Below are 13,134 nucleotides of genomic sequence, written 5' to 3' on the forward strand. Positions count from 1 at the left end.
CAGTATGTGCTCTGAGATACCTATGAGTGTGCTGTACCTCCAAACACTTCATTTGCTCTGAATGCTAGCTGGGAAAATGTGAGCTCTTCTCACTGTGTGCTCCTTGGTGCTGGCAGACTTTGTCCTGGCAAAAATGTCTTGCTATAGTGATACCTCCGCTCTTAACAATGCTCAGTGTTTATACAGGGCTTTGCAAACATTTAATTAATCCTTAGCATTATTGTGAAGTAACTATGAGATTGGTATCAGGGTTTTTTATAGAAGCAAAAGAAAGGTCAAACATAGGGCTGGTCAGAAAGTTTGACCTGGCTGTACTCACAGCTTTTCACTGTAACTGAATTAAAAGGATCAGATTTCCTTTTACCTTATTTTCTGAAAAACCAAACCTTATGGCTTTTGAAAAATAAATAGTTTGTGGGTACCATTGACTATTGTTCTGAGATGTTTTTCTGCCAGAGAAACCTTACTTTTTTTCCAAACCTTGCTTACTTCAGCAATCAGTCCTATCTTTCATGAGTTAACAACGTGGGCATACTGTGGCAGGCGCTGACTCTTGTGTACAAGAAGCAAGTCAGAAAAACAAGCATCTGTCAGGTCATTCATTATCACATTCTAGCTGCTCTTTGCCATGTTAAGCCTGCCAGTTCTTGCATGATCACTCTGCACAAGCTTGCAAGAAAAGCAAGCCAGGCCCTTCAGTAGGTCTTTCACTGCACATGTAACCACTAAGCTTTTCTTTAACGTCCCATTTCCTGATTATAAGGTCACAAAATTCAAGAGATCCTATAAGCAATGGGATATACGGCTCGGGTCCTGTTGCCATTAGAGATCCAACACTGAACAGGAGGCTCTCTCTAGTCTTAAGTAAAAGACTGGCTTCCACCAAGCTTCACTGACTTTGAGTTTCCAAAAGAAGGGGAAGAGTTTTGGCTTTTTTCTTCCAGATCAGCTTCTTACTAGCTATGTACTTAAGTAACTTGCAATCTTTAGCTGTAAAAATGCTTTGTAGGCTACTGTCACACCTCGCTGCGATTTTATTTGCTAATCCACAGCTGTCCCAGTGTTCTGCTCTAAAGCACTATCTTGTACATAAAGTAAGGACTCCAGCTGCTAGCCTGACAAAAGGCAATTTTCTCTGCAATTCACAGAAATTTTGTTCATCCTCTTCTGCTTACTAGAAACTGGTTTTGTAGTTCCCTGGTTCCCAAGCACGATGTGTGGTTTTGGTGTTGCTGGATCTAAACCACAGCAGCCTTCATGGTCTCTACAACTCAAACTTAAAACCCAGCATGTGACTCTGGAGAACAATTACCATAAGGAAGGAATATCCGATCCACAGACTGCGCCAGCCTTCAGGGCAGCGAGGAATAGAAGCTTCTTGGCTATGGACAGCAATTGCCACAGCTGGGGCCTCACAGACAGAGCAGCGACTGATATACGGCCTGATGTCATCTTCTGCCACAGGCATCATTGGCAGAGGTGCTGTGGTTGAGAGCCAGTAGGATTTATCATTGCGACTCGCGTAGTAACAAATATCCCCAGGGTTACAGTAGAGGAAGGGCATAGTACTGAAACGAGCCAAACACGAGCCGGCCAGCCCTGGTGAGAAAGAAAAGAAAAGAAGAAATTATGGCAGCAATTTTCACAGAAAAATGTTTTCAGTTCCCTGCTCCTTCACAAGCACATGTCAGTAAAACCCCACGGTCAAGAGTATTTCACTGGCTTTACAGGTCCCCTTCTCAAGGCTAAGGGCTTGCAGGAGCTCTCCCAGGAGCACGCTATGAAGAAATACAGTTTTTATCTTCTCATTTTGGTGGGTCCCAAGCCTGTTTGCTGAAGTCCCAGCATCCTCTAAGCTCTATCTATTTAACTTTCTTTTCTCCTTTTCAGCCAGTGAGACGGAGTTGACTTGAGTCTGCTGCCAGCAATATCTGCACATACCTAGATCCTGGTTGTGCGCTTTCTCCTGTCCTTCAAAGTACAGCAGGCTGTATCCACTCCAGAGTTTGTTCATGCCAACCGGGCACATTGGCTCTTGATCGGACTGGCTGTGCTTCACCAGCAGATAGCCCATGCTGACGCTGCGACCCGGCATGCCTGGCAGCCCGGGGCTGCCGGGGCGGCCTGGCTGACCTTCGGAGAGAGGGGTACAGAAACAATACATCTTAGTTTGTGCTCTCACAGACACTCTGATGAACAAAGCTTAACTGTGCTGCTGCTGCTCCTTATGGTAAACTGTTGTTGAGAGCACTGCAGTTGTAGGCTTATAGCAGTTGCTTTTGAAATAGATTGGTGTGGGATCAGGCTCTCTGCTTTCTAAGATGCTGCATGGGAGCCAAGGAAAGTCACGAATAAAGTTCTGATGAATTTGAGCATACTTTGTATGATACAGGTGAGCTTTATATGATACAGATGTTCCTTTGAAACATTTCCTTAGTCCAAGCTTAACCAATGTTTAATTGATTGCTTTTGCTTCACATGGTTAAAACTGTGCTCTACAAATACCTTTTCTCTGGGTACTTTGCTAATTAAGACAGTTAATAATTCACTGATTGGGCAAGGGCACAGGTATTTCTTTTAGACTATGTCCTGTTAAACACCATCTATCCAAATATCACCTACCCAACCATTCTTTTCCATAAGTGCAACTGTTAGTAAGACACTATGGTTAAGCTCTTCAGAGAAAACCAATACAAAAATACACTTGGATCAAAACAAGCTCACTCACCCAAGTGGATTGACCTCTGCATCTATCAGAACTTACCTGAAAATACTGCTTTAAGGTAACTCTGTTAATGGTCAGTTAGTTGCCCCTTTTGAAGGAATTGTGAAGACAGAAACTGTCTGTCCCCTCCTCCCCATCTAGTGATGTGGTAACTACAGAACAATTTATGACAGTGGAATGGGAAAGAGGGAAAAAGTGCTGCGCATCATCTCTTACCTTCAAATCCCACTGGACCCTGAAATCCTGTTGCTCCTTGTTCACCTCTGGAGCCAGGAGGAGCTGGAATGCCACCCCTGCCCTGGAATCCTGGCTGTCCAGGTGAGCCTCTGAAACCTTACACCAACAACAGTTAGAAGTACAGTGACTGCAGAGACATCAGCTGCTACCCACTTTTTGACCTGTGCTCTAATTGCATGTGCTCGGTCCTGTCTGCCAGGTTTACCAGTTTACCCTAAAGGCAAGAGTCTCTGCTTCTTGCTCAAAGAGCAAAGGCTTCTTTGGAAAAGATTGCTGGGATCAAGGCTGCAGGAGCCTTTCACTCACTTTCACTTATAGCACCTTTCACTCTTGCTACCACCATGCACCTCTGATGAGGGTAGTGTAGCAGGGTGGAAGTACCCCACATCGGGCCCATACATCACCAATGCTACAGTCCCTGGGCTGAAAGCATGTCCTCAAAGGTGTGGACGTTTCCACCAAAGATGTCCAGCCTTGATTTAAGGGAGATCCACATCTCATGTTGCTTTGGCTACGTTAGGGTTCTCAAAGTCTTCTAGTCTGCTTATGTTCTGAATGTGAGGAGAAGGAAAGCCAGGCCCAAGCTTTGAAAGGCCAAAACCTAACTCTCCTTTCTGACTTACAGAATTCAAAGTAGAAGAGAGCCAAAGATGTGCTCTGGTGGCTTCACTCTGCTAAGGAATACGAGCTTTCTCTCTGACTGTGATTCCTACCTGGATCACCTGGTGGACCCTGAAGTCCTGTATCTCCTGGGCTTCCTTGAGGTCCTATATTTCCACGGGGACCTGGTGAACCTGGCTCAGCAATTAACCTCGGAGGAATAGGAGGCAGCCCAGGAGAGCCTGGAGGGCCCTGAAAGCCTGTGATTGGAAGCAAGATGAGATAGTTTGATTAAAAAAAAACCCCAATCACTGTATTTTCCTTACGTGCCTTCATCCACGGATATGTTGCTGTTACTTGGCTGCATGTGTGAGAGAAGGACAACGGTCAGCAACTCATCACCTTGGCTGTAGCAGCTGTATTTATTATAGTGGGGAAATGTATGTGAGCATGGGGATTGGCTGCTCTTGGACAGCATAAAGTTAAGCAGAAAGAAATTAATGATGCTACTGCTCCCTCACTTCTGACACAGGAAATTGGGAAGTTTCCCCTAAATAGCCAATGTCTCTAAGGTGCAGTACCATCTTTTGGTGGGCTTCTGGAGACACAAGTACACAATGGCATAGATGGAAAGAATAACTTAAAATACCTGTTTCTAAATAGCCAGTATGTCTACTCTCCAGGGTAAGTGTACATCAGGTTTTTGTAGGGTTTTTTTAACCCAAAAGTGGTTTGATTTTGGAGTTGGCACCTTATAAAAAATAAATTCATAAAGGAAAAAAGTTGGTGATGCATGTTAAATTCAGGCACCTGTCCACTGGAATTTGCTAGGGGTCACACAGAGTCATGCAAGTTGGAAGGCACTCTGTGGGCCATCTAGCCCAACCTCCTGCTCAAAGCAGGGCCAGTGAAATCAGGCTCTGTGGAGCTACAAATAAGTAGTTTAGAAAAGAGTCATACCTCTGACCCTACTTACTCACCAGTTACTCCTCTGTCCCCCTTGGGTCCGATGGGTCCCAGATCACCTGGAAATCCTACAGTGCCCGTGAGGCCGATGGCACCCTGTTCACCCTTGGGACCTTTAATGCAAAATGACAGGTGGCATTACTGCATTTCAACACAGATCAAGTGAGTGTGAGAGTCATGTTATTAAAGCTGCTGTAGTGCAGGAGGTTATGCTGCCTGGGGTCAAGATCAGCAGTTCCCATCCTTACCTTTTGGTCCAGGGTACCCAGGAACACCAGGTCTCCCTGCTGATCCAGTATCACCTCTGCTTCCTTTTGGGCCAGATTCTCCACTTAGACCTATTGGTCCACTTTCTCCTTTGCTTCCTGGTGGAGCTCGGATTCCAGGCTGCCCCTGTAGTCCTGGATAACCTGTTCAGAGAAGATGCAGGGTGTAGTCTGTTTATACTTAAGACTTGGGCACAGGAGGAAATAGCAGTACTATCTAATTGTATCCCATCAGGTTTTATTTCCTTAATTTAAGATGGGAACTAATGTTGAGCTCCCCAATAGCCTTGTTCACTGCTTCTGCTCCCGCTCTCAAGCTGGCATAGCCTTCTGCTGTGGTGGCAGAGGAATTAGAACATGAAGGTCCCACAAAACATGGTGTTATCTCAAGCAAGATCTCAGCAGCAGTGGGGTGCCTGCTGAGATACAGCCTTTGATGAGCCACCCCTTCCCCAGCAAAGTGCCCCACTTTCACTGGGTGCCTCCCTACTTCATCCTAAATTCTCCAAGTAGCTGGAGAGAAATGAGGCAGCAGCAAGTGCCTGACTCAGTGCCAGGTGGTAAGCAAGCCAAGGACTTCACTGTTTCGTGTATCTCGGTGCTTCAGTTGAACACCTGGATACAAACAATTACTTCATGCTGTCTTGGGAATTATGGGAACTGAGACTTTTTCCAGAATTACATACTGCCCTAAGATAAACTTGGCAGGTTTCTGTTCCTCTGCTGCCTCAGGAGACACCTGGACATTGTTTCCCAGGAGAGAGGGACTTACTAACTCAGGTTTTGGGTGGGGCATCTCTTGTGCTGCTTGCTGAAGTTGGATCATGCGTGGATGGAACACAAGGTGCATACGGCAAGTTAAGAGTGAGCCATGCCTGTCCCACCATTTTGGCTGGGAGATGGTGTTCCTGTTCCCACTCCCCTGACTGCTTCACTTCTATTTTTATTTTTTTAATCCAACAACTGCCAGGGGAGTGGGAATAAGTGTGCAGGGCTAGGCCAACTAATGTTCTGTTTCCAGTTAGAAGCCTAGGTATGTTATTGGTTTTCTTCTCATTTGCCTGTTGTAAGTTTTTGCATAAAATGCATAAAATTTTCCGTGCTTCAGATAAAGGTGACAGCATTTCAGCTCTTCACAGTGGCACTACAGTTTGAAGCCATCACGCAGTCCAATAAGCAGTAGGTGTATCAGCCTCTAAATCAGTTTGCATGGTAATTTTACATAGGAATATTTTGTAACTGATTAAGAAAATACTCTGTAGACTTGCAAGTCTGCCACAGACCTCCGATTTTCAAGTAGGAAATTAGCATAATGCTTCTGAAAGTTGTTAAGAGAATTCTGGATCATTAAATCTGTTATTTGAGTGAAAAATCCAACCCTTCCATCAGGACAACCTGGAAGAACTGCCTTTTGCTTTCAAGAGGTCTGTCCCTATTATCTTATGTACCATTAGTTCTGTCCAACAATTACCCATGCACTTCAGTGTTACGTTTAATAGGGATATTTGACTGAATCAAGACAAATAATGATGACTGCTGCTGCTAACCCAGTCCTTAATTTTCTATTGTTGCCCGAGGGCACAACCTTATTTAATCTTCTAGCGTTGTTTGCAGGAAACAAGGCATGAATTACCTGGCACTCCATCTAGACCCGGGGAGCCTTTATCACCAGGAAATCCTGATATATTTGAAATCCCGGGAGGTCCTGGAAATCCTTCTTGCCCAGGAATGCCAAAGGGTCCTTGGACTCCTGAAAGGAAGAGACGAAATAATCAGCACTGCAAGGAAAACACACAGTTGCAATTGTAAGGACTCACCTTAGGCTAAATATAAAGAATGGGATTTTCAGAAATGGAAAGCACCTGCAGTTCCCACTGATTTTTGTTTGATTTTTTCAGACCATGTTGTGGAGGTTTTTCTTAAAAGAATCAAATGCCAGTTCTGTGCCAAAGCTATCTGGAGCTAATTACATCTCACAGTGTGGAATGCTAATAATTCCAAGTCTGCCAGGTACAATATTATTTCAAGATAGGAAGTACTCAAAATATCCTGGGTATACTGATGCAGATAAGAAAGCACCTTTGTTCTTCTGTGTCCTGTGGAGTCAGGGGTCACAGACACTTAGGGTTTTTTGGGGTCAGTTAAACCCAGAAGTTTGAATCTAAGCAGATCTCCACAGGTGAAAAGCATTAAATGGTAAAAAAATATCACCCACCAATGACAGATTGTTCTTTTAAGTAGATTCAACTTGTCAGGAAGCCACAACCCCCCTTTTGTATATTCATTTAAAAAAATAAAAATTCGAAAGAGTTCTGACAAACCAACACGAATGAGAAGTGAAATAGCTGTTTCTTCCAGGGCTTGATAATAAACCTCTGAATGGTGTTTCAGAAGGCACAGCGTGTTAGGAACAATAAAGTGTAACAGAGAAGAATGAGCCGTTGAGCCAAGCTGGCAAAGGCAGTAAGGTTTTATATGTAGGCAAGTCCTCGAGCCTTTTAGAGCCAAAATGTTGGAAAACTTTTTAAAGCCCCTCTGTAATTAGTTGATTCATCCATAACATCAGTCTGGTGGCTCTCTGCTGGAGGAACTGGTGGTGAACCATACAGAGATGAGCACAGCCTGCTACAACAAGGTGTGCTCTATTGCTGGAGGGGTGAGATGGTAGGAGTAGAGCACTGTGCATGGCAATAGAGCACAAGAGGGATCAGTGGGACAGTATCACTCACCTATGGGCAGGGAGGCTTTCAGAAGAAAGGTAAACACTACTGGATTTGCAACAAAAAGAAAGAAAGAAAAGCCATGGTTTGTGTAACTGGAGCCTCATTTGTGTATTTTGGGAGCTGATGGCTAAGAGTAGCCTTTGGCATCTGCAGTGCTGAGCTGGGTGGGTGCTACAAGATGCTGCTGCCATGGGGAAGGACCCAAGGTGTCCTGGAGCAGCTGCCTTGCCCAGCACTGGGCAGCACACATCCTGTTTTGGAGCAAGGGCTGGCTGAGCTGCAGCAGCACCACCAGTGACTGTCCCCACATCAGGAGCTCTCCTGTACATCTGTCCACACTGCACTGGGTTTTGTGACAGCGGTACCACCCACAGCTGAAACAAGTAATAAGCAGATCCCATTCTCCGAATACAAACCTGGAACGCCTCTGTCTCCCTTCTGACCCGGAGGCCCTCGGCTGCCTTCCACTCTGCTCGGCTCTCCCGCTTCTCCTTTGTCACCTGTTGCACCAGGGAAGCCTGCAGAGCCGTAGCCATCTGGGCCTGTGGCGGAATTGTTAGAGATTAAGATGAGAGCCATGCATCAGCGTGCTAATCTGCACGTACAGAGCATGCAGGAGTCTGTAAAGGCTCATTGAAAAAATGGTTCATAATGGGGAAAAAAAAAGGTCTAATCCCTCTGCGTGGCAGTGCACAGTCTATGAAGTCGTTTGCCAGAGCCTACGATAATGAAGGCAAATTCCACACTGGGCTTTGAATGACACAGCTAAGAAAATCTCATGGCAAAGATCTCACCGGCCAGACTTGCAGCCAGCACAGTGTGGAGCCTGTGAAGGGGCAGAATGAGAGTCTCACTTACCCGGTGATCCTGGTAAGCCCTTAGTGCCTGGTAAGCCATGCAGTCCATTGATTCCTCTTAAGCCAGGCAAGCCTGTTTGAAAAATTACACTCATTATCATCTTAGTATTTTCTGTGAGCTCGTACATATTCCTAGGCAAAAAATTCCAGTGCTTGAATAAACACCACCCTGTGTTAAAATCTTATGTATTATATGCAAATTAATGTATTACAATAAGCTTATTATGAAATACACCGTGCCATGTTTTTGTGATTGGCAAGTGTTGTTGTTATCCAATAAACTCACCATGAGATATTTTTTTTTATTAAGTATCTCTGATCTGTCTGGTAGCATGCCATTAGTTCCAGTCTTGCTGCCACAATTCTGTTAATAACTCTTTAGAGTTTTCGAAAAATCCTTAAACCAAGATAATTATGGCATAATTGTACACTCTAAATGTGATTATAATGAAGCTCTCTTCAGGAGAAATTCACTCTGTGTCATTAAAAAACCCCATACAAATCCCAAACCAAACGAACCCCCAACAAAATGTCTAATTGCTGCTACTACAGGTAACATCTATCCCACCTGTTCATACCTGTTTACCCCATCTGTTTGCACCTGATTGTATCACAGTGTTAAGCATGGCATTAAAGCTAGGCAGGTATCTCTAACTGATGGCCAGAGCTCTGGAGGACAACTCGGCCTTCACGAAAATAAGTCTCTGTCTCTCTCTGTCCTCACTGTCTAGAAAGGCAGCCTGCGTTGCCGTATCAGCTTAGATTTGATGTAGATTCAGGCAGATGGACCGTATGAAAAGCAGGGCAGTTTCAAGCTGTACAGTAGAAAAAAAATCTGCTGACTTTATATATAAAGTCATTAGGTGGCAACCAATGAGGCTCTGTATCCTGTGATACAAACAGCTTCATTTTAAACTACCATCACCTGTATTTTGACAGCAGAATTCTCTCTGAGCCCAAAGTCATTTATCCTTAAACCCAGAAATTGGATCAATGTGCCATTTTTGACGATGATGCATTTGCTATCTAATGCCAGTTTATAAAATTATAATACTGTATATCACTACTTTTTCTTTCCCAGCTGTCATGAAAAATGAAAATGTTTCCTGAAAGCTGCTTTCCTGGTTGAGAGGGAGGTCATGAGCAGTTAAAGTGAGCTAGGCAGACACCAGTCCTTCAGTACCCATAAATCAGAAAGTAACCACACTGGTCTTCATTAATGCACCTGAACTTAATGAGGAACAAATATCCATTAGAGGGAACTCTGACAGTCTGAACTGCAAAAAGCCCCCTTTGTTTCTTCTTCACCCCAAAGAAACAACAGTGAGCCCACACACATGAATGACTGAATAGCTGAAGCTGTATGAGTACCTGCTTGTCCTGGTAAGCCGGCCCAGCCAGGAGTTCCCTTTTCACCCTGAAATCCAGGCGTCCCCGGGGTTCCCTGCTGCCCTGGGGCACCGACCAGTCCCGGCAAACCTATGTGACAATGATGAGTCATCAGCCATGAGTGCCCTCAAAAATCTAGTCCAAAGCACCAACTTACCCTGCCTTCATTTGCCAAGGTAGCAAAGTGAAGGCTTTCCACCCCGCAGTGTCATTGTATGACACCGCACTTGCTCATCCAGGCTGAAGAACATTAGAGGAAAGGTAGAGAGGCAGAGTGTAACAGAACAATAAATTACAAACTTCAGGTTTCTGACAACCTCAAAAATATAGTGGGATCCTCCTATTAAAATGATAATTCTACTTCTACTGCCAGTTACACAATAAATAACTTAGGTACACCTCAGTTTCCCCTTCTGCCACATCTGTTTTCCCTTTCCAACTGGACAGCTGGTTGGACAAGGACTGTTTCTCAGCACCTACCTAGACTACTCCAGTCTTGGCTGGAGTTTCTAAACCCTGTAATTATATGAGAAATGTGGAGCAACTATTCTGAAAGAGCATTGTCATGATCCTCATGCAGTTAAGACACGTTCTTAAGCCCCAACTTTATGATCCAGCCAGAGCCAACCCTAACTTTGCTTCCCCAGCACTCTTGTACTGTAGCCTGGCTCAAAGGCTTTGTAACTGGGCCCTGGGGATACTGATTTCATTTGTGACAGTGAGAACATTGAAAAGCCCACATCCTTGTGGCACTCAGGCATTGAGATGCTATAAAGAAGGATAAACTGGTATGAAGCAGAGTTTGGCTTTTGAAAGTTCTTGTTAAGTTCTACCACGAGTTCCACATCCTTTTAACTGTGCTTTACCAACTGACAGATTGATTGACCTATTAAAAAACTCAGTGTCTTTCTTTTGAGGGAAAGAAGATTTTTGTCCTCTTCTTAAGCAGTTTTATTCTTTGGGGTATTGTAAAGAAAGAATATTTTACCCTTCTGTCCCACAGAGCCAGGGACACCCTGTGTGCCCTTGAGGCCTTCGATGCCAGGGAATCCCGGATCACCGCCTTCGCCTTTTTGTCCCACACCTCCTCTTGTGCCTGGAAAACCACAAAACCAATACATTCTTTTAATAATTTCTCTATGACCCTAGGCTAACAAGCATGATGTGAAGTTGGCTACTGAATGGGGTCTCTGGTCTTGCCACATAATCTGAGAGAATGAAGTGTCACCTACAGCATGCTGGCTTTTAAAAGTACGCCCCAAATTATGTGGAATACGACGCTGATATTCAAGTGTGCTGCATATGGAGGCACAGCACTGATTGTAGCAGATTACTTAACCAACCCAATCCAAAATTGACCTAATTCTGCTATCCCATCTTCCATAATTATGGCCTGATATTACTCCTGTTGGTATCAATAGCAAAAAAAATAACATGGAAATATTTTACCAGAGCTGCATGTGATTAATGTGGCTCGAGAGCTGTATGGAGGAGAGAGACCTGGGGGTGTTGATCAACAGCAGTCTGGACATGAGCCAGCAGTGTGCCCCCGTGGCCAAGAAGGCCAACGGCATCCTGGCCTGCATCATGAACAGTGTGGCCAGCAGGTGTAGGGAAGTGATAGTTCAGTTATACTCAGCAATGCTGAGGCTGCACCTGGAGTGCTGTGTTTGGTTGGTTTTGGGCCCCTCACTACAAGAAGGATATTGAGATGCTTGAGCGTGTTCAGAGAAGGCCTACAAAGCTTGTGAAGTGTTTAACAAATCTTATGTGGAGCAGCTGAGGGAGCTGGGATTGTTTGGTCTGGAAAAAAGGAGACTGAAGGGAGTCTTTATCACTCCTTACAACTACCTAAAAGGTGGTTGTAGTGAGGTGGGAGTTGGTCTCTTCTCCTTGATAGCTGGCGACAGGACAAGTGGAAACGGCTTGAAGTTGCATCAGGGGAAGTTTAGATTGGGTATTAGGAAAAATTTCTTTACTGAAAGGGTTGTCATATTGGAACAGGCTGCCCAGAGAGGTGGTTGAGTCATCATTCCTGGCGGTGTTTACAAGAAGAGTAGATGTTGCACTTGATGACATGGTCTAGTGTTGGACCTTATGGAGCTGGACAGATGGTTGGACTCAATGATCTTGAAGGTCTTTTCCATCTGAAACCATTCTATAATTCTATGTTTACTACCATAGCTATTGTTTCAGTTGAAGAGGTAAATGTAGCCCATACTCATTCCAATAACGAAAAGCTGAACCTCTTCAACAGCTGCCACAGGAGCACATGTTCAACAGCCATCAAAAACCCAAGGTAAGCTCTCCCTCCTTTCCTTTATGGACTTAGTTGTGAAAATTAATACACAGCAAGTGTGAACTTAGTACCTGTTAAGCCTGGCACACCAATTTCCCCTTTAAGGCCTGGCCTTCCGGGTAAGTCTATAGTCTCTCCTCGCTCACCTGTTGCAAGGAAAATGAACACAAGAGTGGTAAGTCTTTAAGTGGTATTTCCTGTTGGTTTGAAGGAGTTGAGACTTCTGAGGCAAAATTCAGTAGAAAAAAAAGAGTCCATGAAAGAAAGAAAACGATAAAAGCCTGTAGAACAGCTGCCCTCCCTGCCACGGAGGGATTTCTCCATGGGCAGTACATGTTGCATGAAATGAACAGTATTAACCTTGTCACAACCTCCTACATCTCCAGTATCATTCTCTAAAACTACAAAGTCCCTTTTAAGACTGGAGCCCCTCCCCAAGACTCTTCAAAACTTCATGTTAAGCATCTGATGGGCAAGGAATACAAAGAGTGCTCAGGTAAGAGAACAAACTCACCTATTTCACCATGCGAGCCAGGAGTACCAAGATGGCCTGAAATACCTGGAATACCCTTTTCTCCCTACCATGTAAATGAAAACAAGGATTAGTTAATGAGGATGAGGATGTAGTCAACCTTCCAAGCAGCACAGTTTGGAAATACTAAAAAGCCCCAAGCCCCAGAAAGCTATCAAAGTTACCATTTTTGAGTTTCTGTGGTGCTTTATAGAGTCACGTGGCTGAAATCAGTTAAACCAAACTAGTACAAGGTAAGGGTCAAGTTACGTTTGCAGTGACTTAAGTCTGCAATTGAGAATGTTCTATTACACATACTTGGTGGTGATTCCTACAGTCCTTACTTAGGAAGAAGTCCTACTGAGATCTAAGGGCAATGCTACCTGAGAAAGGAACACAGGTTTTAAATAAATTACGTCTGCCAGGCCTTTTGTACTTTATTTTTTCCAATGTAACTTTAACTTGCAGCCAAAGTGAATCACAGTCAATTATCCTTTAGGAGCTGAGATTCTTAGGCTCTTTTACTGTTAGATGAGTGACAGTGAGTAATTTTTGGCAGTA

At 44.3% G+C, this 13,134-nt stretch overlaps 1 protein-coding gene across 1 annotated transcript in view; it reads right to left on the minus strand.

Moving 5' to 3' along the window:
• COL4A2 (collagen type IV alpha 2 chain) overlaps positions 1-13,134 on the minus strand; it is a 144,703-nt gene that overhangs the window by 3,259 nt on the left and 128,310 nt on the right. The window contains exons 34-46 of the mRNA XM_084270018.1: positions 12,577-12,640; positions 12,134-12,208; positions 10,752-10,859; positions 9,746-9,853; positions 8,376-8,447; positions 7,934-8,059; positions 6,428-6,544; positions 4,777-4,938; positions 4,543-4,641; positions 3,676-3,822; positions 2,942-3,058; positions 1,942-2,133; positions 1,313-1,599 (exon numbers count right to left, since the gene is read on the minus strand). Coding sequence (XP_084126144.1) covers positions 1,313-1,599; positions 1,942-2,133; positions 2,942-3,058; positions 3,676-3,822; positions 4,543-4,641; positions 4,777-4,938; positions 6,428-6,544; positions 7,934-8,059; positions 8,376-8,447; positions 9,746-9,853; positions 10,752-10,859; positions 12,134-12,208; positions 12,577-12,640 — 1,674 coding nt within the window. The remainder of the gene's footprint in view (positions 1-1,312; positions 1,600-1,941; positions 2,134-2,941; positions 3,059-3,675; positions 3,823-4,542; positions 4,642-4,776; positions 4,939-6,427; positions 6,545-7,933; positions 8,060-8,375; positions 8,448-9,745; positions 9,854-10,751; positions 10,860-12,133; positions 12,209-12,576; positions 12,641-13,134) is intronic.

The sequence above is a fragment of the Gallinula chloropus genome (genome assembly GCF_964237585.1).
Source record: "Gallinula chloropus genome assembly, chromosome: 1".
In the NCBI taxonomy this organism is placed as follows: Eukaryota; Metazoa; Chordata; class Aves; order Gruiformes; family Rallidae; genus Gallinula; species Gallinula chloropus.